This window comes from Salmo trutta, chromosome 20 (genome assembly GCF_901001165.1).
Source record: "Salmo trutta chromosome 20, fSalTru1.1, whole genome shotgun sequence".
NCBI lineage: Eukaryota > Metazoa > Chordata > Actinopteri > Salmoniformes > Salmonidae > Salmo > Salmo trutta.
In genome coordinates this window covers 12,877,836-12,905,721 of record NC_042976.1, presented here as the reverse complement: position 1 = coordinate 12,905,721, position 27,886 = coordinate 12,877,836, and the positions used below count along the sequence as shown (strand labels likewise).

At 41.1% G+C, this 27,886-nt stretch overlaps 1 protein-coding gene across 4 annotated transcripts; it reads right to left on the bottom strand.

Moving 5' to 3' along the window:
• Nucleotides 1-1,554: 1,554 nt before the first annotated feature.
• Nucleotides 1,555-25,636, bottom strand: LOC115155563 (cyclic AMP-responsive element-binding protein 1). 4 transcript variants are annotated; one of them, XM_029702277.1, is made up of 9 exons: nucleotides 25,506-25,636; nucleotides 23,365-23,465; nucleotides 13,007-13,101; nucleotides 8,358-8,528; nucleotides 8,050-8,150; nucleotides 7,813-7,961; nucleotides 5,924-6,106; nucleotides 5,538-5,694; nucleotides 1,555-5,325 (listed from the first exon to the last, which is right to left on the bottom strand). In XM_029702277.1, exons 3-9 carry the CDS (start codon nucleotides 13,091-13,093, stop codon nucleotides 5,181-5,183), a joined length of 993 nt encoding a protein of 330 aa, XP_029558137.1. In that variant the 5' UTR covers nucleotides 13,094-13,101; nucleotides 23,365-23,465; nucleotides 25,506-25,636; the 3' UTR covers nucleotides 1,555-5,180. The 4 variants fall into 4 exon arrangements, with proteins under 4 accessions (XP_029558137.1, XP_029558136.1, XP_029558138.1 ...); XM_029702276.1 differs by lacking the exon at nucleotides 23,365-23,465; XM_029702278.1 differs by lacking the exon at nucleotides 23,365-23,465 and having other exon boundaries at nucleotides 8,358-8,525.
• Between the last annotated feature and the right edge of the window lie 2,250 nt (nucleotides 25,637-27,886).

Sequence of the window (27,886 nt, the reverse complement as noted above, 5' to 3'; positions counted from 1 at the left end):
GCCTGATTCACGCAGTCTCCTCTGAACAGTTGATATAGAGATGTGTCTGTTACTTGAACTTTGTGAAGCGTTTATTTGGGCTGCAATTTCTGAGGCTGGTAACTCTAATGAACTTATCCTCTGCAGCAAAGGTAACTCTGGGTCTTCCATTCCTGTGGCTGTCCTCATGAGAGCCAGTTTCATCATAGCGTTTGATGGTCTTTGCGACTGCACTTGAAGAAACCTTCAAAGTTCTTGATATTTTCCTCATTGACTGACCTTCATGTCTTAAAGTAATTATGGACTGTCGTTTCTCTTTGCTTATTTGAGTTGCTCTTGCCATGATATGGACTTGTTATTTTACCAAATAGGGCTATCTTCTGTATACCACCCCTACCTTCTCACAACAGAACTGATTGGCTCAAACGCATTAAGGAAAGAAATTCCACAAATTAACTTTTAACAAGGCACACCTGTTAATTGAAATGCATTCCAGGTGACTACCTCATGAAGCTGGTTGATAGAGTGCCAAGTGTGTGCAAAGCTGTCATCAAGGCAAATGGTGGCTACCTTGAAGAATCTCAAATATAAAATATATTTTGATTTTCTTAACACTTTTTTTGGTTACTACATGATTCCATGTGTGTTATTTCATAGTTTTGATGTCTTCACTATTATTCTACAATGTAGAAAATAGTAAATATAAAGAAAAACCCTTGAATGAGTTAGTGTGTCCAAACCTTTGACTGGTACTGTATATATAAAACACAAGAAAATCTAGTTTTTGACTGCACTGTGCCTTTAAACAAAGAGTGTCAGCACAGATCAAAAACACAGTAGAACTGGGTTGAAACAATTTTGGTTTAAAAATGGGCACATAGCCTTCTGCTGCAATGCTTTTCAAATACCACTGTACAAGAGGACAATACATTACGTAGCTATCATAAGAAACTCACGCGGAGTGAAAAGCAGGCCTGTATGAGTTGGATTGAAGCTCCTAATTGTATCCTGTCGTGTTGGTTGATGTCACTGGTGTGTAATATCATCTGGGATCATCAACCATATTGATCCTCTATACCATTGTCAACAGTCCTAAGAGCTTCCTCAGCAAGTCTGTATCTAGTCTATGGTGCATGTGATTAATGACTACAGGCCCTATTGCAAGTGCTCCACAACATCATGGCATTGTTCTGTCTGTCTGTCCAAAGAGCTCTCTCAGCGCCCTTTTAAACTTAGTGTTTCAATCAATGTTATCACTTCAACTGGCTGTTGGTGGATTGGATATCTATAGGACCTCAGAGGCCTCACTTGTACCATTGATTATGAGCTACGGTTTGGCATGAATTATAAGATAGCTTCATTTTAGACAAAAAAAGAGCAGAACTCTTGTCAAAAATGTTCTCTTCAACCCGATCTTGATAAAGGTACTTTATGTTCTTAGTATGAAAAGGTATTGTCACACATCCAGGACAGCAGAAAGGTTTCTCATTGGGTGAAAACAGTAGTGCTCCTATAAGGCCCTGTAGCTTATATGTTTTAAGGTTTGATCACTTTATAAAATGATGACAAATAAGACACTTTGAATGCAATTTATTGTGGCATAAATGTTTCCAAAAGAGCGGTACAATAAGTGTTACATAGCACTTTCAAATCTGTCTTGAGTGTGGCGTGTTTAGCAAAGTAATGCTGTTCACAGTATATACAACTGACTGATACACAACTGAATCACAATACAACCTCCCCTAACAGGATTACATTATGTACAATAAACAGTATTTAAAGATTACAACTTGTAAAATTAGCAATATACAAACAGGGCACAAAAGTTTAGAAATAGGTTATTGTTCAAAGTTTGGCTATGACAGGCTGTTCATGCAAGAAGTAAAGCCAGGTTTCTATGAACCTCAAAATGCTCCAGAAACCAAACCACTATAAGATATAGATATTCTTCAATTAATTCAGCTACTTAAACTGAATTTAATACAAATAAACAAGCCTATAGGCAAATTGACCGATTGGCATCTTCACTGGTATTTTGTCAAGATGACAATTCATGTTCTTTTCAAGCAAATCTCACATGCTGTGTTGTTAGAGGCATTGACCTGGGCTCGGTTTCCCAAAATGCACTAGGTTTCATTTTGCTGTAAGTGGCTAAGAAATCAATTTGATGCTGCCTGCCACACCGCTCATCTGTACAGAGGGCCGAGAGCCCCAAGTGGTTGGTTGTAAAAGCCTCGAGCAAATGTTGTAACAGGTTTACTACAATGTATTTTATCACAGAGGCCTGTGAAATTGATAATTTTTCAAAAGATGCTTTTGGTAAACTGGGTCCTGCTCTTGTCAGATCTGCTCTTCTGTCATAAAATAATAGTTTTTTCAAAGCCGGCAAAGCTGAGGCTCAAGGTGTGCTGTGTCAAATTGCATCCCCTCAGCATGAATGCGTGATCTACCCTGAAAAAGCTCTGCTAAGAGATCACCCCTGCAATTTATCACGTCAAATCGTCTGTGTGAAACAGAGTAGGGCCAGGAAAGAGGGATTATCCATACAAATCAATGGATGGCTTTGCCGTTTGCTCACAACAGAATAACAAAATTACAGTGCTGCCATTGTACAATCACAAGCACATTTCTTTCTGTGACAATTTCACCCCAATCCACTTTCCTATTTACAACATTCAGATAACATGATGAATACAGTACATTTTAAACAGTCATTTAATGTATATAAAAAGAGCAACACTGGATTGACTTAATCTTAACATACAAACACAGTAAAAATACAAACCATTAAACTTCATCAGTCATATTTAGGCTACTCTTTATCCCCACCCCAACAGCAAACTGAAAACTCAAGAAGCAATGCTTTGTTATGTTAGTGTGGGAGATGAATCTGGCTATTCACATTGAAGATAGTTTTTCAAATTCCAATGTGTTGATTTGTTTTTCATGGTTCACCCAGATTGAAAATATTTCGATTCCTGATGCATCCTCCTGAATACAAAAAGACTAACATACTAGGATTTTGGTACAGATTATTTCCACAAATCAAGTTTTGTATTGAGATATTACAGGTTCGTATTTGGCTGAACCATAGTGTGTTCTGGTGTCTAAAATTAATTCTTATTCATAAAACACAATGAATAAAAACTAAAACAAATGCATTTACTGTACTGTGACATTACACATGACATAATACCTAACAAAAAGGAAAACAGCTTTCGGTGCATCATGGTGTTGCTGCCTTTTCTACGAGGAAAAATATAACCAGTAAAAAAAAGATACATTTCACAGGCCTCTGTGATAAAATACATTTGTAGTAAACCTGTTACAACATTCGCTCGAGGATTTTACAACCACTTGGGGCTCTCAGTCCTCTGTACAGATGAGTGGTGTGGCAGGAAGCATCAAATTGATTTCTTAGCCACTTACAGCCAAATGAAACCTAGAGCAATAATTGAAGTGATATATCTTGTAGGTCCGTAATAGCTTCAAACAGGCTGTCCACTCGCCTGTCTAGAAAAGGCACTCTGTGCGGGGTCGGACTCTACCGGATGCATCCGGTTTTCAGGGGAAATGGAAAGAGAGCCTGTGATGACACTTCCGTTTTTGGACGTTAACAAGGCGACACTCCATCTTAACTCCTCCTCCACATGTACTAGATTGGTTCAACAGTGCAGAAGAGAACCTCTCCTGACAGTTTCTTTTTCACGTCAGGACCAGAAAGAGAAACGCCCGCTACGTTAGGTTAACAAAACCTAAAGGTGAGCAGAGGAGTTTAAAAAAGGCCTTTTAGCTGCCAACATTGTGATAAGCCTGGTAAGCTAAAGGAATATAGATGTACTATATATTGTTTACATTTTATGTACTGCAGTGTATGATACAAATACGTAAATCTATATTGGTTTCATATTATGCATAAGATTTTTTTTCTCCCAAATCAATAGAAATATCATAGTAAAATCTACACATGCTGTAGGCTCCATGTACAATAATAATATCAAAACAAAAATAACTCATATGTAATACAATATGGTACTACTTTACCCAATCATAAACAGAACACAAAGTATCTCTGTCTGTGACGTTGGAAGATGGATCCCAAGTCCTATGTAAACCTAGTAACGTATTGTTAATGCAATCATATGTATGCATGTACAGTCATTCACTCACTGTAAATATGTGTATGTATCTATGCCAGAGATAACAAAATGATCTATTCCAGCCAGATTTACTTGGGTGAATTTCAGGCTGTGGAGTGTACTGACAATTGGTTCCTATCTGCAGATATGAATGTGTTTCCTTTAGTAGGTATATGAGATCCAAATTCCACCGCCACCCAGCAACAACCTACATCTTTAGAGTGTAACAAAAGTTTATAAAATCTCAGATATCAACAAGTAACAAAAGGAAGAAAACACCCAAGACAGTTGAAATGGAAGATGAATCCGAGTTGATGGGTTATCTTGATCATGGAGGTTTAACTCAAAACAACATGATCTGATCTCATCTGATCTACTGTGCAAAGCAATCTCATATACATGTCCTAACTGACTCCAATACCAGGGTTCTAGAGGCTGTCTTGACTTCCTTGTTTTGACCTCCTCTTGAGCTTATTGGACAGTCAGACACTAACCCTCTTGTTTGATTGGCTAACCATTGTTAGTGATTACATAAGAGGCTTCGGGTTAATAAAAAAATGACTAACAATGTGGGAAGTCTGTGACTTGACTTCCAAGTAAACAAACCCCAAACAAGAAGCTCGAATAGTGTAAGAGTTTGTGTTTTGTTTCATCACGTTCTCTCTGGATCCACAACTGACACATGAATCCTCATCCTTCGTGTTCCACGATGTGATAACATTGAGACAAGTTGGGAGAGGAGAAGATAGATGAAAAGGTGGATAACAAGTGAGCGGGAGAAGAAGGAGTGGAAGCAAGAGGATGTGAGAGAGAAGACATGGTGAAAATAGATTGGTGGATGGGAGATTGGGGGACGTATGGGCCGGGGTGGTTGTGTTTACCTACAAAACTACAATTCCCACAAAGCACTGTCCGTCACTGATCTCCCATCCATCAATCCATTTTCATTCTGTCTTCTCTCTCACATCCTCTTGCTTCAGATGTCAGGGGTCATGCCTGGGGGCAAATGCTTGGCAGAGTCTCTGTACAGGTCAGTGGGCAGTCTGATGCGGTAGTTTGGGGCTACTCAGATTTATGGCAGTACAGGTCTTTAAGAGCTTTCAGTTCTTCTATCAGGGTTTTATTCTGGTTCTCCAGCACGGCCACGCGGTTCTCCAGACACTTGACATACTCCTTCTTCTTCCTGCGACACTCGCGGGCCGCCTCTCTGTGTGGCACAACAAGGACCAAGACACAGTCAGGGAAACCTATTGTATGGGATGGTACACAGCATCTCTCTAGGATCTTGGTTACACTTTACTTAATGCGGATAGATGTAACGCTTTACTTGTAGCATGTATGAGCCCTTATAATGTTTGGCTAAATGGAGTTCACAGTGGACCATAACCAAAGAGAACCTCACTCTGACTATGTCCTTACCTGTTCTTCATGAGTCTGACCTCTCTCTTGCGGGTAACTTCTACCTCTGGGCCCCCCTGGCCAGACAGGGCAGGGGAGGAAGCCATGACCACCCCAGAAGCAATGGTGCTGTTGGGGACCGTGCGGATCTGGTAGGCCTGCACATCTCCAGACGCAGCTGGGGAACAATGGAATGATCCAGGAGGTCAAATATGGAACCATGTGTTTGAAATCTACTACATTGCAGTTGATATGGATTACTGATATACAGATGACCTGGCACTCAGGATAACTACTCATTATCTGATTTAGATGAGCTCAAACTGATTCCATTCAAACACACCGATTGTCTGTTTGTGTGTTCATCAATATCAAGAGGTAAGGCCAGTGTCTGCACTACCACTCACCTTGCACTACCACCTGGTTGCTGGGCACCAGGATCTGCTGGCCATCCGAGGTCTGGGCATACTGCAGGATGGTGGTGCCCTGCTGGGCGGCCGCAGCGTTGGACATGGTCAGGGTCTGCAGTCCCTGGACCGCGTCTGTTCCGTTATTGGCCAACTGGATCGCACCGCCTTGGGTGATGGCGACTGAGAGAGGAGAGGGAGGGGGAGGGAGAGATAGAAAGAGAGGGAGGGGGTGAGAGAGAATGAGAGGCAGAAAGATAGGCAGAGAGAGAGGGAGACAGAGAGAGATGAGAGATATGTCATGACGTTGCCCTCTTTGGGTTTTCTATGCACCATCCCCCTACCCCTACCTCCCCCTACCCAGGCTCTGTGAGAGCAGTCGTAAATTCCTAAGAAAATGTCCCGCCTCATGGCCACAGTATAAAGAGAGAGTGGGTTTCATAGAAAGAACCCAGGAATTCTTCCACCTCACAGGACTGGAGAACCGAATGACATTTATGTTCTGGAGAAGGTATAAAAGATTGGTGAAGAATCCAGCTACGAACTGGTCCGTTTGGTACAATTTTGTGAAGCTCATGATACGGCCACATTACCATGGCACTGTTTATATAATAGCCTCAGTTGTGAGACTTACATCTAATGGTTGTATAAAATGAATGAATAAGGATAAAGCTATTTGGAATATGTTGAGATGCTATGTACTGATGTTAATGTGAGAGAATTGTATTTCTGTTTAAAGTTTCACCAAGTCATTGGCACGCCCCCATGAACAGGCGGGACCTGGCGTCATGAGACAGCCTTTTTTATTTTCCGAATATAACCCTCACCCAGATTTTCTATCACCAGACCGAGATTACCTCCATTAAGAGTGGCTAAAGATTTGACCATGCATTCCTCGTTTTGAACTTTAACCATACCACGTGGTTAAACTCTTAGACTATTGATACCGACAGAATAATAACAAGTCTTTGATATTAATTACTAGTCTGCAGCTAGGAATTCGGTATCATTGAATGCGAAGACCGACGAAAGACCCGTCTTATAACGACATTAATGAATGTCACTTTGAAATATTCATTCTAACCGAGAGAGAGAGAGAGAGAGAGAGAGAACGCGAGGACAACCTCTCCAACAGAACAAAACTCTCCAACAAAGATCCCGACAACACACTGAGCGTAAATATATATATATATATATATATATATATTGATTGCAATTGTTCCCGAATGAGTGAGCGTTCATGTGCAAAGGATCAGCATTTCAATTGTTAATATTTATCAACTCTAGTGTCTTCTCCGCTGACCCCACTCCCCTTTTGTCTAACAAGTCGCCATGCCGGTTTAGCCCACTAGGGCACATTCCTTTATCATTTCTTTGTAACGATACCTACTGTTTGTTATGCATTTCTGAGAATTACTTAGTTAGTAAATAAATGATTTTAAGACAATTGATGTATGGATGACTCATAGTGAAGACTGGGTTCGTGCAGATAAACAACAATTTACGACGTTTGGAATGAGACTGGCGTGAGGTAAATAATAATTCATTAATTCGAAGACTAAATGATCGGATATTAAAATATCTGAAAGTTATATTAGGAAAATTATAACTTTGTAATCTGAATATTTTCCTTGGTGCCCCGACCTCCTAGTTAATTACAGTTACACGATTAATCAGTTTAATCGCGTAATAATAATTACAGAGAGTTATTTGATAAACATGTCTTCAGTTTAATGATGCCAAAGACACGACAGATATGAGAGAGAGTTTGTGAATAAGGTTGCAACATACACAACTAAAGATCTTGCTTAAACTACCCTCTTACTGTAAATAACCTCTTTGTCAGTGACATTGTTGAGTAAAAGAACGAAAGGTCAAAGGTGACGTACTGTACTGGCCACTGCTGGTCTGGTAGATAGGGCATGATGTGGGCATGGTAACCGTGGTGATGGCGGGCGCTAGGTCCTCCTCCGACTTCTCTTCCTCAATCCTGGGAACCCCCGGGGTGTCACCTGATGACAGGTCATTCAGGATCTTCCTGTTAGGGTCAGAGGTCAGGACGTTAGATAAAACACACACTAACAGTCGTCACAGTACAGCATTATCACACAAACATCAAAGTGTACCTGTATGAGGGGCGTCGTGAGAGGATCTCTCTGCGTTTCTGAGAGTCAATCACACTGTCAACTGACTCCTGGGAGTCTTCACTCTCTGCTATGTTGGAGATCTGAAACAGTTCAATCAGGTGTGTTAGTGCTGCGCTGTGAAATAATACTAGCTCCATCACAGTATATTCTTCTTGTGGTCTGTTGTCGTGGTCAGCGTTGTACCCAGGGTGCAAAGTTGGTGTATCTAAGCTAAAGTTTTAGGTATTTTTTTATCTTAATGAGACAAACCTCTACAAATAAAAGGTTAGATGAAAAGGTCTACTCACCTGAACAGTCTGGACCTGTGGTGACTGTATGACCGAGGGCTGAGCGGCCTGGATGACCCCGTGAACCTGGACCGTCTGACCGTTGGGCAGCTGCACCAGGGTGACCGTAGGACCACTGGACGTGGCGTGGCCTGCTGCCATGGAAACCTGCAAAGCATAAACATAATCCTGCTGTCCAGGGGGGACACACCTATGACTAGAACCCCCGAGTCTCTCCTAGTATGGAAAAACTTGGGGTTTTCTGGGCCCTAATACGTACGTTTATAAAATACCTGTTTGCTACATTATTTTGTGTCTGTACGGGTACAGTTGAATTTGGAAGTTTAAATACACCTTAGCCAAATACATTTAAACTCAGTTTTTCACAATTCCTGACATTTAATCCGAGTAAAAATTCCCTGTCTTAGGTCAGTTAGGATCACCACTTTATTTTAAGAATGTGAAATGTCAGAATACTAGTAGAGCAAATTATTTATTTCAGCTTTTATTTCTTTCATCACATTCCCAGTGGGTCAGAAGTTTACATACACTCAATTAGTATTTGGTAGCATTGCCTTTAAATTGTTTAACTTGTGTCAAACGTTTAGGGTAGCCTTCCACAAGCTTCCCACAATAAGTTGGGTGAATTTTGGCTCATTCCTCCTGACAGAGTTGGTGTAACTGCGAGCAAGGAGGCCTACAAAGCTGACTCACATGCTTTTTCAGTTCTGCCCACAAATGTTCTATAGGATTGAGGTCAGGGCTTTGTGATGGCCACTCCAATACCTTGACTTTGTTGTCCTTAAGCCATTTTGCCACAACTTTGAAAGTATGCTTGGGGTCATTTGTCACGTTCTGGCCAGTATAAGGGTTAATTAGTATTGTAGTTTGGTCAGGACGTGGCAGAGGGTATTTGTTTTATGTGGTTCAGGGCGGTGTGTTTGTTAACCTCTCTCGGGTATGTGGGACGATTTCGTCCCACCTACGTAACAGCTACTGAAATTCCAGTGGCGCGATTTTTGAATCGTTAGAAATACTATTACTTCAATTTCTCAAACATATGACTATTTTACAGCTATTTAAAGACAAGAATCTCGTTAATCTAACCCCACTGTCCGATTTCAAAAAGGCTTTACAACGAAAGCAAAACATTAGATTATGTCAGCAGAGTGCCCAGCCAGAAAAAATCAGACAGCCATTTTTCAAGCTAGCATATAATGTCACAAAAACCCAAACCACAGCTAAATGCAGCACTAACCTTTGATGATCTTCATCAGATGACACACCTAGGACATTGTGTTATACAATACATGCATGTCTGTTCAATCAAGTTCATATTTATATCAAAAAACAGCTTTTTGCATTAGCATGTGACGTTCAGAAAACGCATAACCCCCGGCAAACTTCCGTTGAATTTACTAACAGTTTGCTAAATTACTCACGATAAACGTTCACAAAAAGCATAACAATTATTTTAAGAATTATAGATACATTACTCCTCTATGCACTCGATATGTCCGATTTTAAAATAGCTTTTCGGATGAAGCACATTTTGCAATAATCTAAGTACATAGCCCGGCATTACAGGGCTAGCTATTTAGATACCCACCCAGGTCAGCATCCAACAAAATCACATTTCCTATAAGAAAAATGTTCTTACCTTGCTTGTTCTTCATCAGAATACACTGCCAGGACTTCTACTTCAATAACAAATGTTGGTTTGGTCCCAAATAATCCATCGTTATATCCAAACAGCGACGTTTTGTTCGTGAGTTCTAGAATGCTTCTTCCCGGTCTCGCGCATGGCGCATTGGCGTGTCAAAAATGTCTAACTATTCCATTACCGTACTTCGAAGCATGTCAACCGCTGTTTAAAACCAATTTTTATGCCATTCAACTCGTAGATTAGTGATAATATTCCGACCGGGAGTATGCATTGAGCCTAAACAGCCGAATAAAATTTCTCCTCAGAAGCGACTCATGCACGCGCATCATTCAAAGGTCCTCGGAGCATCCACTTACAAAAGGCGATAATCTGTTTCAACCTGAGGCTCCCTCGTAAACCTTCAGTTATTTCGCGGGCTCTGAGAGCCTATTGGAGCCCTGGGAATTGTCACGTTACAGCTAAGATCCTTACTTTTCAATAAAAAGATGCAAGACGCACGACTCCTTGTCAGACAGGGTACTTCCTGCTTGAAACCTTGTCAGGTTTTTGCCTGCCATAGGAGTTCTGTTATACTCACAGACACCATTCAAACAGTTTTAGAAAATTCAGAGTGTTTTCTATCCAAACCTGAACAATAATATGCATATTCTAGCTTCTGAGTTGGTGTAGGAGGCAGTTAAAAATGGGAACATATTTTTTCCAAAATTCTCAATACTGCCCCCTACCCCAAACAGGTTAAAAGGGTGTTTGAATAAGTATTCCGGGGTTTTTGGGCACTGTTTGGTTTTCATGTATTCTATGTTTAGTCTAGTGTGTGTGGTTCTATGTTGAGTTAATTGGGGTTGGACTTCCAATTGAAGGCAGCTGTTTGGTGTTGCCTTTGATTGGAAGTCCTATATTAGTTGGGTGTGTTTGTCTTGTATTTTGTGGGAGATTGTTCTGTGTTTAGCCTTGTGCCTTACCAGACTGTTTTTTGTTGATCGTTCGTTCTTTGTTATTTTGGTGTTCATTTTGTATTTATTAAAAAGCAAGATGAGCATACACATACCTGCTGCGTTTTGGTCCTCCTTCACCGACGACAACCGTGACATCATTGTCCATTTGGAAGACCCATTTCCGACCAAGCCTTAACTTCCTGACTGATGTCTTGAGATGCTGCTTCAATATATCCACATAATTTTCCTGCCTCATGATGCCATCTATTTTGTGAAGTGCACCAGTCCCTCCTGCAGCAAAGCACCCTCACAACATGATGCTGCCACCCCCATGTTTCACGGTTGGGATGGTGTTCTTCGGCTTGCAAGCCTCCCCCTTTTTCCTCCAAACATAACGATGGTCATTATGGCCAAACAGTTCTATTTTTGTTTCATCAGACCAGAGGACATTTCTCCAAGAAGTACGATCCAAACCATAGTCTGGCTTTTTTATGGCGGTTTTGTAGCAGTGGTTTCTTCCTTGCTGAGCGGCCTTTCAGGTTATGTCGATATAGGACTTGTTTTACTGTGGATATAGATACTTTAGTAGCCGTTTCCTCCAGCATCTTCACAAGGTCCTTTGCTGTTGTTCTGGGATTGATTTGCACTTTTCGCACCAAAGTACGTTCATCTCTAGGAGACAGAACGCGTCTCTTTCCTGAGTGGTATGACGGCTATGGTGCTTTTCCTTTGGTACTAATGTTTGTACAGATGAACGTGGTACCTTCAGGTGTTTGGAAATTGGTCCCAAGGATGAACCAGACTTGTGGAGGTCTACAATTTTTTTTTCTGAGGTCTTGGTTGATTTCTTTTGATTTTCCCATGATGTCAAGCAAAGAGGCACTGAGTTTGAAGGCAGGCCTTGAAATACATCCACAGGTACACCTCCAATTGACTCAAATGATGTCAATTAGCCTATCAGAAGCTTCTAAAGCCATGACATCATTTTCTAGAATTTTCCAAGCAGTTTAAAGGCACAGTCAACTTAGTGCATGTAAACTTCTGACCCACTGGAATTGTGATACAGTGAGTTATAAGTTAAATAATCTGTCTGTAAACAATTGTTGGAAAAATTACTTGTGTCATGCACACAGTAGATGTCCTAACCGACTTGCCAAAACTATAGTTTGTTAATGACGCCAGCCTAAGTGTATGTAAACTTCCGACTTCAACTGTACAAATTTCTTGTGTGTATGAGAATGAAACGGTAGTGTGAGTGATGTAAGTATGTACAGTATATTCTGTGACATCCTACTGTCTCGACCCGTGACATCCTACTGTCTCGGCCCGTGACATCCTACTGTCTCGGCCCGTGACATCCTACTGTCTCGGCCTGGTCACCTGGCCATTTTACTGTCTCCTGCTTGCATTCCAACCATTACAATGAGCCGTCCTCCTATAGCTCCTCCCACCAACCTCCTCTAGTAGATGACCAGATTTCTAGTACTACAGGGTCATGCTGATTACCGTCTCTCTGTCAGTCATAGATCTCTGCTGTGTGTGTGGAGTGTCAGCACATACCCTATCAGTCAGTGAGTATGTAGTAGTGTGTAGTAGCAGTATGTGGTAGATGTACCAGTATGTGGCAGGGTACTAACCTGTGAGTGGTAGTAGTGATGAGGTACTGTACCAGTATGTGGCAGGGTACTAACCTGTGAGTGGTAGTAGTGATGAGGTACTGTGCCAGTATGTGGCAGGGTACTAACATGTGAGTGGTAGTAGTGATGAGGTACTGTACCAGTATGTGGCAGGGTACTAACCTGTGAGTGGTAGTAGTGATGAGGTACTGTACCAGTATGTGGCAGGGTACTAACCTGTGAGTGGTAGTAGTGATGAGGTACTGTACCAGTATGTGGCAGGGTACTAACATGTGAGTGGTAGTAGTGATGAGGTACTGTACCAGTATGTGGCAGGGTACTAACCTGTGAGTGGTAGTAGTGATGAGGTACTGTACCAGTATGTGGTAGGGTACTAACCTGTGAGTGGTAGTAGTGATGAGGTACTGTACCAGTATGTGGCAGGGTACTAACCTGTGAGTGGGCGATCTGTTGGCTGTCTGTCTCTGACACTGCTGTGTCTCCTCCCTGCTGAACCTCTACTGCCGACTCCATGGTCATCGACTTAGCTGTTGGGGAAAAGAGGAGCGGAGTATAAGAGGGTTCCAGAAGACTTTCTGATGCATATCTTGTTATGATCAACAAGGAGAAACTCACAGTAATGCTAATGATCCTTTCAGCTGGTTTTTATTGACAACATGGCAGTAGCCTGACTGCTTAGTAGTATTTTCTACAAGTAAATATTCTGAAGACTTCAACACAATTGATAGTTAACTGGTATTATCATGTAATAGCACATCGTGAGAAATGCATTTCATGAATCTTCCTGTAGAGTTCATTGGAAGGACATCAGTGGAAAGTAGAGGTCGACCGATTAATCAGAATGGCCGATTAATTAGGGTCGATTTCAAGTTGTCATAACAAATCGGAAATCGGTATTTTTGGACGCCAATTTTTTTATTTTTTTATTTATTATTTTTTATTATTTTTTTACCTTTATTTAACTAGGCAAGTCTGTGTTCTTAACTTTCTTATTTTCAATGACGGCCTAGGAACAGTGGGTTAACTGCCTTGTTCAGGGGCAGAAAGACAGATTTATACCTTGTCAGCTCAGGGATTCAATCTTGCAACCTTACGGTTAACTAGTCCAACGCTCTAACCACCTGCTTTACATTGCACTCCACGAGGTTACGCGAATGCAGTAAGAAGCCAAGGTAAGTTGCTAGCTAGCATTAAACTTATCTTATAAAAACAATCAATCAATCATAATCACTAGTTAACTACACATGGTTGATGATATTACTAGTTTATCTAGCCTGTCCTGCGTTGCATATAATCGCTTAGGTACACGATGCTCCAACCATAAACATCAATGCCTTTCTTAAAATCAATACACAAGTATATATTTTTAAACCTGCATATTTAGTTAATATTGCCTGCTAACATGAATTTCTTTTAACTTGGGAAAATGTGTCACTTCTCTTGCAAACAGAGTCAGGGTATATGCAGCAGTTTGGGCCGCCTGGCTCGTTGCGAACTGTGAAGACTATTTCTTCCTAACAAAGACAGCCAACTTCGCCAAACGGGGATGATTTAACAAAAGCGCATTTGCGAGAAAAGCACAATCGTTGCACGACTGTACCTAACCATAAACATCAATGCCTTTCTTAAAATCAATACACAGAAGTATTATTTTTAAACCTGCATATTTAGCTAAATGAAATCCAGGTTAGCAGGCAATATTAACCAGGTGAAATTGTGTCATTTTGCGTTCATTGCACGCAGTCAGGGTATATGCAACACTTTGGGTAATTTGTCTGAATTTTACGTAATTATGACATAACACTGAAGGTTGTGCAATGTAACAGGAATAACGTTTTGTTTTCGAGATGATAGTTTCCGGATTCGACCATATTAATGACCTAAGGCTCGTATTTCTGTGTGTTATTATGTTATAATTAAGTCTATGATTTGATAGAGCAGTCTGACTGAGCGGTGGTAGGCACCAGCAGGCTCGTAAGCATTCTTTCAAAATAGCACTTTCGTGCGTTTTGCCAGCAGCTCTTCGCAATGCTTCAAGTATTGAGCTGTTTATGACTTCAAGCCTGTCAACTCCCGAGATTAGGCTGGTGTAACCGATGTGAAATGGCTAGCTAGTTAGCCGGGTGCGCGCTAATAGCGTTTCAAACGTCACTCGCTCGGAGACTTGGAGTAGTTGTTCCCCTTGCTCTGCATGGGTAACGCTGCTTCGAGGGTGGCTGTTGTCGATGTGTTCCTGGTTCAAGCCCAGGTAGGAGCGAGGAGAGGGACGGAAGCTATACTGTTACACTGGCAATACTAAAGTGCCTATAAGAACATCCAATAGTCAAAGGTATATGAAATACAAATCGTATAGAGATAAATAGTCCTATAATTCCTATAATACCTACAACCTAAAACATCTTACCTGGGAATATTGAAGACTCATGTTAAAAGGAACCACCAGCTTTCATATGTTCTCATGTTCTGAGCAAGGAACTTAAACGTTAGCTTTCTTACATGGCACATATTGCACTTTTACTTTCTTCTCCAACACTTTGTTTTTGCATTATTTAAATCAAATTGAACATGTTTCATTATTTATTTGAGGCTAAATTGATTTTATTGATGTATTATATTAAGTTAAAATAAGTGTTAATTCAGTATTGTTGTAATGGTCATTATTACCAATAATAAATACATTTTTTTTAAAAAAATCGGCCGATTAATCGGTAGCGGCTTTTTTTGGCCCTCCAATAATTGGTATAGGCGTTGAAAAATCATAATCGGTCGACCTCTAGTGGAAAGTTTCTCTAGAATCAACCAACTCTCTGTCTGTTAACCAAGTTTGTTTGTCCATATAAAACTATGACCACAGATGTCCTTCCATCTTTTATGAATAAAGTAGCTAATAACTGAAATAGACGTGGATAATGATTCTGTTTATAACTGACAAAGTTGTATATGACTTGTGTCACTTAAATGTCAACATGATAGCTTGTACCTTCTTAGAAGTACGGCAGGGCGAAGCCACTTCTCACAGATGTGACTGAGAGGTCAAGTGAAGGTTAATATGGCAGTCACAGACAGAGCTCAAGGCTATTCCTGAGCTTTATCATAGTCTTCCACACTGACTATACTTAAGCAATAAGGCCTGGAGGGGGGTGGTATATGGCCAATATACCACGGCTAAGGGCTGTTCTTAATCAAGACACAATACAGAGTGCCTGGACACAGCCCTTAGCCATGATATATTGGTCATATACCACAAACCCTGAGGTGCCTTATTGCTATTATAAACTGCTTACCAATGTAATTAGAGCAGAACAAATACATGTTGTCTCATACCCATGGTATATGATCTGATATATTCAATGGCGGTCAGCCAATCAGCATTCAGGGCTTCGACCCACACAGTTTATAAAAAAACATTAAGATGCTTTTCCCATGACACAGACTGACCAGGTGAATCCAGGTGAAAGCTATGAACCCTTATTGATGTCACTTGTTAAATCCACTTCAATCAGTGTAGATGAAGGGGAGGAGACAGGTTAAATAAAATAGTGTTATGTCTTGAGACAATTGAGACATGGATTGTGCATGTGTGCCATTCAGATGGTGAATGGGCAAGATAAAGGATTTTGAAGTACCTTTGAACGGTATATGGTAGTAGGTGCCAGGCGCACCGGTTTGTGTCAAGAACTGCAATGCTGCTGGGTTTTTCACGCTCAACTGTTGCCGTGTGTATCAAGAACTGTCCACCACCCAAAGGACATCCAGGCAACTTGATACAACATGGGCCAGAACATTCGACACCTTGTATATATTAGGTAGGTGTTCTTAATGTTTTGTACACTCAGTGTATATACTGTGAATGTACAGTACATGTAAGTGAGGGAGTTAGGCCAACCCTTCAACAACATCATTTATTTTAGGAATGTCCTGAGACAACCACTGGAAAACTGACGGCATGATTATAAAGAAAAAACGTTCCATTCTGGCTGAGGAATACCTTAGAGACCAACATTGTAGTGGAGTGAGGAAGTGGCCCATTTCTGGGTTATAAACACATGAGCCCATCACACTACAGGCCTTCACAGATCCACCTATACCCGAGAGGGTCCGGATCAAGAATTCTAATAATGTCACAGGTCTGGGTCTGATTGTCATGGGTCTCGGGTATGTGTAATTTCAACTGTCTTGTCCGGAAGTACCAATATAGATCCAAACGTGACTGCTTCAGTAGAGAGAGAAAGAGAAAAATTGTATAATTTATGCTGCTGCTCTTTGCTTTTCATGAGCGTGGCGCGTGTAGCTTGTTGTTGTTATTGGCCAATCATAGGTCACCAAAGCAGCAATAGGCTACAGTCATAGAGCCTCGCTCCATGTTAAAGGAGAAGGATAGACTACAACGACCAAGAGCCAACAGGTAGGCTGATACTTAATATTCTGAATGGAGTTGTTGTTGTTTGCAACTGTACGATGAGAAAGTGCATGCAGCCTCAGTTAGCCTAAAAAAATGACTTTTCTACTGCTTCCCTCCCTCGCTGTCCTCGGGTCCGTTCGGAACGGGTCTATATATACAAAAAAAAGTATGCATATTGGGTCCGGGTGGGAAAGACACAGGTCCATTTCAAAACGGGTGAAGACCTCTACATCTCTCTCACACACACACACACACACATATATACATACACGCTCCCTGGAGAAGTCATTCATTTCATTGTGTAGGAATGTGTCACTTTCCTTCCTGCAGCTAGTGTGTGTCTGAGCAGCTGACATTTCCCTCCAGTCCTCTGGGGCACCTTGTTCAGCAGAAGGCCTGTAGATCCACCTAATGGCTGCATCTGAAATGACACCCTATCCCCATACAGTGCACTACTTTTCAGCAGGGCCCCATAGGGATCATAGGGCTCTGGTCAAACGTAGTGCACTATATAGGAGATAGTGTGCCATTATTTACGCATCCCAATTTCTTCCTTTTCTGGACTTTTAGGCTTCAAATGTTCACCAATAGGCAAGCTGCTGCTAGACTCCACGAGTCTGACCAACTCAGAGACTTTGCAGGCATGCGCACTGCGAGAAACCCAATAACCAACATGTCATTGGCTTTGTCCCCTACAGGCCGTTTCTTCCCCTGCTTTCCAAAACCCTTTTCCCCTTCTCTTCTGCTGTCTTGTCAACATGCCATGTCTCCAGACTAGTCAGAGAAATGATTCACCTAACAGAGATAGCTAGGACTGGACGGACACACACACACACACGACACGACTCATGTTTTGTGACTTGTTGTGCTGCCAGTCTGGTTTGCCACCCCAACAGAGCTAGTTCTGTCAGAGAATCCCATATTGGAAATCCACCTACTGCTAGACATGGAAGTCTGGTTGTGGAGAGGGCCAGCAGCCACAAGCCCTCCTCTTCAGTGGTAAAGAAAGGTCATGGAAGAGGAGCCAGGTGCAGACACAGGAAGAGAAACAGCCAAATGCACTAACTCTGCCTTGCAATTCAAGTAAGCCAGCTGAAAAGTAAAAAAAATCCTAAATTGCTAAATGTATGAAAACAAAAATGTGTTTTTTGGTCTTAATTTAAGGTTAGGCATTAGGGTTAGCAGTGTGGTTAAAGTTAGGTTTAAAATCAGATTTGATGACTTTGTGGTTGTGCTAGGTAGTGACCACTGCTGAGCTGGCTCCAGAACAAGATTCAACGACGAAAAATGCTAACTGCTAAATGCTAATGCTAGGCCCATTCAGTAGTGATGGGAAGTTCGGCTCTTTTTATTGACTTGGATCTTTTAGACTCTTTCAGTCAAAATAACAAACATTTCGACTCATTTGGTTCATTTGATTCAGCAATGCCCAGAACACGCTGGATCCCCTACCGGCGAACGCTGAACTAAAAACTCTAAAGAATCATGATTCTACAAGCCTCTCGTTCACCATAGGGGGCATATTGGGGCTCTCATCTTTATTGGAGCTGTCATCTGTGACTGACACGTATAAAACTGCGTGTGAAACCAATGTCAATTGTGATTGCTAAGCATACAAATAAGGTCATTTTTTTTTACATTTGAAACGAAGTCTAGGTGCGGCCGCCACAGGAATACATTATGAACGGAATGCAATTGCTTGACTGCCCCGAGAGAGATTTGCCCAATAGGCTATCACTTGCGGACTGCAGCAGCCACCCAATGATTCATTCGAGTTTGAGTGTTGAGCAGAGGCAGGCTATGCATGTTTTGGTTCTACAAAGCTGTGTCCATTGATAACATTCAATAATCAATTGACTGCATTCACTCTTGTACCGTGTGGTCATTTATCAGCTCTAAACACGTATTTTTCCCTCTCTATGCTGCCTGCAGCATGATCTATTTCTCTGCGCGCACATGACAGACAGTTGGTGGTCAGAGCAGATGCTGAGCCCAATGATTTATATATACACACTAGATGACTAATTAGGGGTGCTGTGTTGAAGCCACAATGCCTCCATCTTGGCACTCCCCCACCATCGTGTTGAAGCCACCATGCCTCCATCTTGCAACTCCCCACACATTGTGTTGAAGCCACCATGTCTCCATCTTGGAACTCCCCCACCATTGTAAAAAATATTTGGGAAGCTATAGAAATGTCTACATTCCTTTTTGCCAGATGTATTCTATTATAGACACCTTAATGCATACTTCTAAAAACATTTTAGATGACTAATGTTACTGTCTCCTCTACAACAACAAAAAAATGCTTAAAGTGCATTTGGAAAGTATTCAGACCCCTTGACGTTTTCCACATTTGGTTACGTTACAGCCTTATTCTAAAATGTATTAAATAGTTCCCCCCCTCATCAATCTACACACAATACCCCATAATGACAAAGCAAAAACAGTTTGTTTCTTTTCTCGCAAATTTATAAAAAATAAAACAACGGCAATTTCGCATTTACATAAGTATTCAGACCCTTTACTCAGTACTTTGTTGAAGCACCTTTGGCAGCAATTACAGCCTTGAGTCTTCTTGGGTATGACGCTACAAGCTTGGCACCAGTGGAGTAAAGTAATTAAGTAAAAATACATGAAAGTACTACTTATGTCGTTTTTTGGGGTATGTGTACTTTACTATTGATATTTTTTACAACTTTTACTTCACTACATTCCTAAAGAAAATAATGTACTTTTTACTCCATACATTTTCCCTGACACCCAAAAGTACTCGTTACATTTTGAATGCTTAGCAGGACAGGATAATTGTCTAATTCACACACTTATCAAGAGAACATCCCTGGTCATCCCTACTGCCTCTGATCTGGCGGACTCACTAAGCACATGCTTTGTTTGTAAATTATGGTGTTGGACCATGCCCCTGGCTATCTGGAAAGAAAAAAAGAAAATGATGCCGTCTGCTTTATATAAGGAATTTAAAATGATTTATACTTTTTTCCACCACTGCTTGGCACACCTGTATTTGGGGAGTTTCTCTGATTCTTCTCTGCAGATCCTCTCAAGCTCTGTCAGGTTGGATGGGGAGCGTCACTGCTCAGCTATTTTCAGGTCTCTCCAGAGATGTTCGATTGAGTTCAAGTCCCGAGTCCTGGCTGGGCCATTCAGACACTTGTCGCAAAGCCACTCCTGCGTTGTCTTGGCTGTGTGCTTAGGGTCGTTGTCCTGTTGGAAGGTGTCTGTACTTTGCTCCGTTCATCTTTCCCTCGATCCTGACTAGTCTCCCAGTCCCTGCCACTGAAAAACATCCCCACAGCATGATACTGCCACCACCATGCTTCACAGTAGGGATGGTGCCAGGTTTCCTCCAATCTTGGTTTCATCAGACCAGAGAATGTTGTTTCTCATGGTCTGAGAGTCTTTAGGTGCCTTTTGGCAAACTCCAAGTGGCTGTCATATGCCTTTTACTGAGGAGTGGCTTCCGTCCGGACAATTCCTTCAACCTCATGGCTTGGTTTTTGCTCTGACATGCACTGTGGCACCTTATATCGACAGGTGTGTGCCTTTCCAAATCATGTCCAATCAATTGAATTTACCACAGGTGGACTTCAATCAAGTTGTAGAAACATCTCAAGGATGATCAATGGAAACAGGATGCACCGGAGCTCAATTTCGAGTCTCATAACAAAGGGTCTGAATACTTATGTAAATAAGGTATTTCTGTTTTTTGCAAACATTTCTAAAAACCTGTTTTCACTTTGTCATTATGGGGTATTGTGTGTAGATTGATGAAGAAAAACATATATTTAATCAATTTTAGAATAAGGCTGTAACGTAATAAAACGTGGAAAAAGGGAAGGGGTCTGAATACTTTCCGAATGCACCGTAACTTTGTCCTTAAAACATTTAACTGAAATAGTGTAGAATTCCATGTATTCCTATAGACGGGTTGGTTGTTTAGCAACAAAACCAATGCAACTATGGGGCAAAGCAGACGGGGTCGGCTTAGATTGTTGACAACATGTAAACTATATGTTGCATCCAATGTTTATTGAAAACATAAATAAACTTGCACAATGAGCACCTGCTGTGATTGTTATAGCAAATTGTAGCCACATTAGCATTGACATGAAATCAGTGAAAACACCTCTAAACAAGACATGTTATCAAGAACAAGATGAAACCAGTCACAATTCCCCACATGACAGTTTCTTATATTTGTTGGTAGCTACCTGGCCATCCAGAATGACAACAACTCACAGACTTCTGCCCTATTGAAGCGTGCACATCGTTTTCCCAACATTGTCAGCTAATCCATCTAGGTGGAGTGTGGATATGGCTGACCCGTGAAGAGGTAAATATTTTTATAACTAACCCAAGATAGACCAGAACCTGTCGTTTCCAATGGGAGGAAATAAATCATAGTGGGCAGAACAAGCAAGGAGGTAGGTGGGGCCAAACACAAGCTAGTGAGATCCTATTGGTTGTAGCATTTATTTGTATATTTCCGTTATAGCTGTGAAGTGCGTGTGTGTAATAACTCAATTCACCCTTCATTCCTTCTAAACAACGCAATTTTCAGAAACTTTGGCGAAGGGTAAAGTCTACAAAACGCAGTCCACTCTTTTGTTACACATTCTAGTTTTGGAAACTGTATGGAGATCAAATGTTTCATCAATAAGAAAATGAGCAGAATGTCGGCCAAAATCCATCTCGCTCCATCTTCTCCCACTGCTGGCCATATTTGGTAGTGAGTGGAAACGGCAGCTGTATGCTTCAAATGTTTTACTCTGGTGAAATATCTGGTTTATTGGTCAATCTGTGGTAGTGGCATCCCAATATGGCGACCGGAGTATGGGCGAGTGGGTATTTTGAAAGTGCCCTGCTATAGGTTAGACTTGATTGAGCTGTGTTTTCTACTGCGCAACTACCGTACATTGAGCTATTATACTGCAAAAGTTTGGACTTCTGTTTTGAAGCCAGAGGATGAGTCTTAGTCGTATATCACTGTTAGTTTTACACAAATAATGGTACATTTTCAGTTAGAAAACTGCGGATTGTTTATTTTGGATTAAAGGTATTGATGATGGGTGTATTGTTGCTTAAAGCGTTGTATGAGTGTGCTTACTGTGACTGTCACCCTGATATTGGCTACTAGGTAGACTTCCCATGCCTTGCCGGACAGTAGTGCTTGTTAAGTTGGAGAGAAGGGCACTATCCCCCCGTGTTGTTGCCATTCGTTTTTTTGTATTTAACTAGGCAAGTCAGTTAAGATCAAATTCTTATTTACAACACCGGCCTCCCAGGGGAACAGTGGGTTAACTGCCTTGTTCAGGGGCAGAACGTTGGGCTGGGCGATATGGCCAAAATATATCACGGTATTTTAAAACAATTGGACGGTATGACGGTATTTTTAGTTTTTGAATAATAATACAAGTTCCACATTTGCTTTATGAGTAGTGAGTGTTCCTAGGGTGGCAACACGTACATTCTACAAGTGATTTCAATGAGTCTTCCTCCATTCTGATTGTTTTATACTGTTCAATTCAACCAAAACAAATTTCAGCACTTTTATCATTTCTGCATTTCCTGCACTCAATTGCAGTGGTGGAAAAAGTACCCAATTGTCATACTTGAGTAAAAGTAAAGATACCTTAATAGAAAATGACTCAAGTAAAAGTCATCCAGTAAAATACTACTTGAGTAAAAGTTGAAAAGTTTTTGGTTTTAAATGTACTTAAGTATCAAAAGTAAAATAATAAATAATTTCAAATTCCTTATATTAAGCAAACGAGATGGCCACAATTTTCTTGTTTTTTTATTTACAGATAGCCAGGGACACACTCCAACACTCAGACATAATTTACAAACAAAGCATTTCTGTTTAGTGAGTCCTTCAGATCAGAGGCTGTAGATGACCAGGGATGTTCTCTTGACAAGTGCTTGAATTGGACCATTTTCCTGTCCTGTTAAGCATTCAAAATGTAACGAGTATCCTGACTGGTTGCATCACTGCCTGGTGCGGCAATTGCTCGGCCTCCGACCGCAAGGCACTACAGAGGGTAGTGTGTACGGCCCAGTACATCACTGGGGCTAAGCTTCCTGCCATCCAGGACCTCTACACCAGGCGGTGTCAGAGGAAGACCCTAAAAATGGTCAAAGACCCCAGCCACCCCAGTCATAGACTGTTCTCTCTACTACCGCATGGCAAGTGGTACCGGAGTGCCAAGTCTAGGACAAAAAGGCTTCTCAACAGTTTTTACCCCCAAGCCATAAGACTCCTGAACAGGTAATCACATGGCTACCCGGACTATTTGCATTTGATTTGAGTACTTTTACGTGTCAGGGAAAAAATACAAAACATATTTTATTTAAAGAGCCGGCTCACTGTGCTGGAAGGCCCATCACTACCCTGCAGACTGAACACAGGGGTCTCGTGGTTGAGGAACTCCAAATGCGCTCCTTGAGTGACAGGGGGCGTGGCTATGTCTGTGTTGAAAGTGGCGCAGAGAGAAAGAACGGAGGGATGACTCAAGTTGCTAAGTAAACTATAAAAATTGACATTACACATGGCGTCTCACATTTTAACAAAGCAAACATTCAAATAACGGTATAGAAGGTAAAGTAAATACCCAAATCGGTCCCTGCATAAATACTGGGATATCATAAAATACGCTATACTGCCCCTTCCTAGCAGAACGACACATTTTTACCTTATCAGCTCGTGGATTCGACCCAGCAACCTTTCAGTTAGTGGCCCAACGCTCTGACCACTAGGCTACCTGCCGCCTCATGACCTTTCCATTGATAGTAGACTATGTATCAACGTAACATCTACATGGTTATCAGTATTAGTTATTTCTTGTGTTGGCTGCTATCCTGCTTGAAATAAAATCACATGAGAAAAAATAAATATGGCCAAGTTAGCTACCCGCAGCAACACAACCTTGATACCCAGCAGGCATGGGTCCCGAGTGGCGCAGCGGTCTAAGGCACGGAATCTCAGTGCTAGAGGCGTCACTACAGACCTTGGTTCGAATCCAGGCTGTATCACAACCATAGTGTGGCGCACAATTTGCCCAGCGTCGTCTGGGTTAGGCTGTAAATAAAAATGTGTCCCTTAACTGACTTGCCTAGTTATTTATATATATATATATATATATATTTTAAAGGCAGCAGGAAGCACTTCAAGTTCGCAGGCACGTCGACACAGCACTGGTCGCCTGCCTATCGTCTTGTCGCGCATTCAAAACGGTCAGGAGTGGCAACAAATCTGCCCAATTAGATGATTTGTTTTCCATACTCCGGCCGCCATATTGGACTGCAGCTACCCACGTTTAGACCGTCGGCTTCAGAGCCTCTCAATGGCCAACACATAGCATCAGCAATCCAGGGTTTATATACATAATTGACTGAGCCGGAGGAGCGCGTAATTGTGCTGTTCAATTCATTGCGGCCAGCAGGTCAAACGAACGACTAAAATGAACGAGTCACTCGGAAAAACGAAGCATATCTCTTCAGTCAGGAAAAAGAGTCGTTCAAAAAGAACGAATCGTCCACAAACTGCACATCACTACCACTCAGTAGATTAGAAAATAGGCTAAACTCAGTGACAAGGCAGAGAGCCACATATAATACATACATAGGTTACCATTGGTTTTACATTTAGTTCAAGATCATTTAGGTCAACTTTTGGGAGCAATATGAAACAATATAATTCTGTATAATAAGTAAATATCCAAAATAGGCCTGCAAAAATACTCAGTGGCCTGTGTTTGAGAAGGTTTCGACTAGGCTACACTTACATAACTTTGTTTTGGCAAACAAAACGACTAGAAACAAAGACTAGCATGACGGGCCATATTGTAGCGACCCAGGCATATGGACACATAAACCACACCCAAATCTGGGCACGTATCTAGGTTCATTTATTTTAGACAAGGCAAGCAACAACGCTCTTCCCCAAAAATAGTTGATTAACTAGTGGACAATTTCTTTTTTTTTTATCGGCAAATCTCAATTTCATATTATGATGAAGCCGATACATAATCTTGCACTTTAAGAATTGAAGTTAAATAATACCCAGATTTTTCGTAACAAACATATAGCAGATGAGTTTGGTTTAACCCCTACATTTTGTAGGCTACATGCAATCTAGACAGCTACCTTTGCATTTCTGTTCTACAGGCTAGGCTGCTGGGCAAGACCAAATGCGCGCAAATTATCCTTCAATCTTTATAGGGACAAACTATGGTTTCATGACAGGGCGAATTTGCTTGTAAAATCGCATCACATAATATGCTGTCCAAACAAGCAACGTTCCACTCGATCCTGCTGGCGGGCTAGCCTACTCCTCATTCCCTGTCTTTTCCAGGCTACTCGCCGCAGCAGCCTCCCCTCCCTCCAAGACTGCCTGTAACAAGCCCGCCGCCATGATCTCTTTGTCCCTCCGGGCCGAACCCGGACAGATTATATCTTATTTGGGACGCGCCTTGTCTCTCTTCCTCCCGGACACTAGTCTTCTCTTACCGATACAGACTCCCTCCGTCACTCCCGGGCCCTCGGAGCTCCACTTTTATTCAGGCCGACACGTAAGAGACCGCGTCAGGCTACACCTCCATCGCGTCACCGAGAACAACAACAGAGAACGAGAGGGAGGAAAATCAAATCGTCAGCGGCACAATCGAGAACAACCGAATGATAGTCGGAACAAGCCGAATGGCTGACGGAGTTCACCGAAGTGATCCCGAAAGTGAACGGAAAATAACGAACATTTAAGCTAGACACGTTGCAGCAAACGCTGTCCAAAATGTAATCTTTCTGTTACAATGTAGCATATATATATATATATATTTTTTTTTTACATTTTGGGAGGTTACTTTGTAGCTACTAGTTGGCACCTGCCAAGTACAATTGTTAGTTAGGATGTGGCTACCTGTGGTGTGTCTTGATTTACGACTATACGTTTTTTTACATTTTCTTAACCTGGTGTTTTATTTATTTGATATCATTAGCTATGTAGCCTGTATTTGACCTGTTTTTAAATGTATTATTGATCTTAACTAAATAAATAAAAAACAAGACTAATAATTTCTACCATTGACAGTGTAGGAACAGGGGTGTAGTGGTACCTGGAGCACAGGGCAACTAATGCTCCCTCACTTTTTTCAATTTGAGAATACATGGAGCTGGTTAAACTATTTCTGGAAAATTAATTAGGATAAATTCTAAATACATTTTGTTTAATTACCACTAACATTCCATGAAAAACAAAATAATGACAAATCAAATAAATATGTATAGCAACCTAGAGGTAAGTGAATTAGGATTTCGTCCCTGTCTTTTCTCTGGCGGTGGTGAGAATAAAGACTGTAGGTTAGATGTGTGCTCGTTTAGTAAAGAATGATTAATTAGCATTTTACATTAGAGAACCAAATATAATAGCATAGCATAGTAGGCCTATAATGTTATTGTTACACCAAAAATACTTCCTGGGTAGGCTGTCAGGTGTTGTTGCTGTCATGTTTGACAGCCATTTGAGGGCCATGCACGCTGTCTTTACAATTGCTTGAGGTGTGGTTTTTGAGCGCCAAGAGGTTTATTGAAACCACCTTTCCTCCAAGAGCACTTTTTTTTTACCAAATCGATATTTTGGATGTAAATGGTATGTTATAGAAGTGTCCAGACACTTTTTGTGTGATGTCACTTGTTTTAGGGTAGTGCATACAGCCCAGTACATTCCAAAAACACCCAAATAAGTCCTTTTACAAACGGAAAGGCTCTCAGTATAGTGATGCAGGTTTTTAGATGTTGTACACGTGAGATTGTGTCATTCCAAACTTTATCCGCAACGTTATATTACACGGAGAAGTATCACTCGAGTCCAACAAATTGGAATATAAAGTTGCAGATAAAGTTCAAGTCAACCCCACATGTTTCCAACAATGAAATTATGAACTTCAGTTGCGAAAATGATTGATCCTTTAGCACCAACAACATGACAGACAGTTATTATTTTAGAATAATATACATATAGGTACGCAAATAATGGTTGGTGTTACTGTTTTTTTCTTAATGTCACTTCAAATGTGTGAAATTTCTGTCAAGACAGCAAGAGGGCGGTATAAAACCACTATATTTGGGTTTGCCTGGTTACTGACAGCATATTTTGTGTCCAGATGAGGGCAGCATATCACAGTGTACAGGATAAGGACCCATGGTTTCCAGTCTCAACCTCCTGCTGCCTGTTCAAGAGGGGGGTGTCGCTTCTGCCGTGGATCTGTGAGTTTATCAAGGCAATTCTTTTTATAATCCTCCAGATGCTTGTTTCTACGTGTTTTATCTGTTTAATACTGCTTTACAGATACAAGGCATAAAAAACGGCTTTTTATTGTGACATGAAACACATTGTTTGGGGAATTGACCCTGCCTCGTTAATGACCCAACGGTGAATTTGCAGCTGTTTGGCTAAAACCCCAAAGGAGAAAAAAATACAATTTTGACCAAGAGGTGAAATGATCTTTTACAAGAGGGACTTAGTGGGCTTTAAATGCAGAAAAAAACCTCACAATCGAGCTAACACAGTGATCACATACACACACACAATAATCAATAGAAGTATTTGGTCTATTACCATAAATACACTGTGCATCTGTGTTAGAATAATCAGCTTTTTATCACCCCGTGGTTGACATTTTGACTGCTAATAAATACTAGATTTTGTTATATAGTGGATATGTCACAATAGTAGATATATTGCATTGTATATATGTCACAATAGTAGATATATTATATAGTAGATATATCACAATAGTAGATATATTATATAGTAGATAAGTAACAAAAGTATAGATATTATATAGTAAATGTGTCACAATAGTATACATATTATATAGTAGATGTGTCACAAT

Coding starts and splice junctions, on each gene's coding strand:
- LOC115155563 (XM_029702277.1), bottom strand. CDS start 13,093: ATGACCATGGAGTCGGCAGTAGAGGTTCAGCAGGGAGGAGACACAGCA. Junction 8,529..13,006: donor AACAGATCGCCCACTCACAG/GTTAGTACCCTG, acceptor CCCCCTGGACAG/CAGGATTATGTTTATGCTTT. Junction 6,107..7,812: donor GACCAGCAGTGGCCAGTACA/GTACGTCACCTT, acceptor CTCCTCTCTCAG/TCGCCATCACCCAAGGCGGT.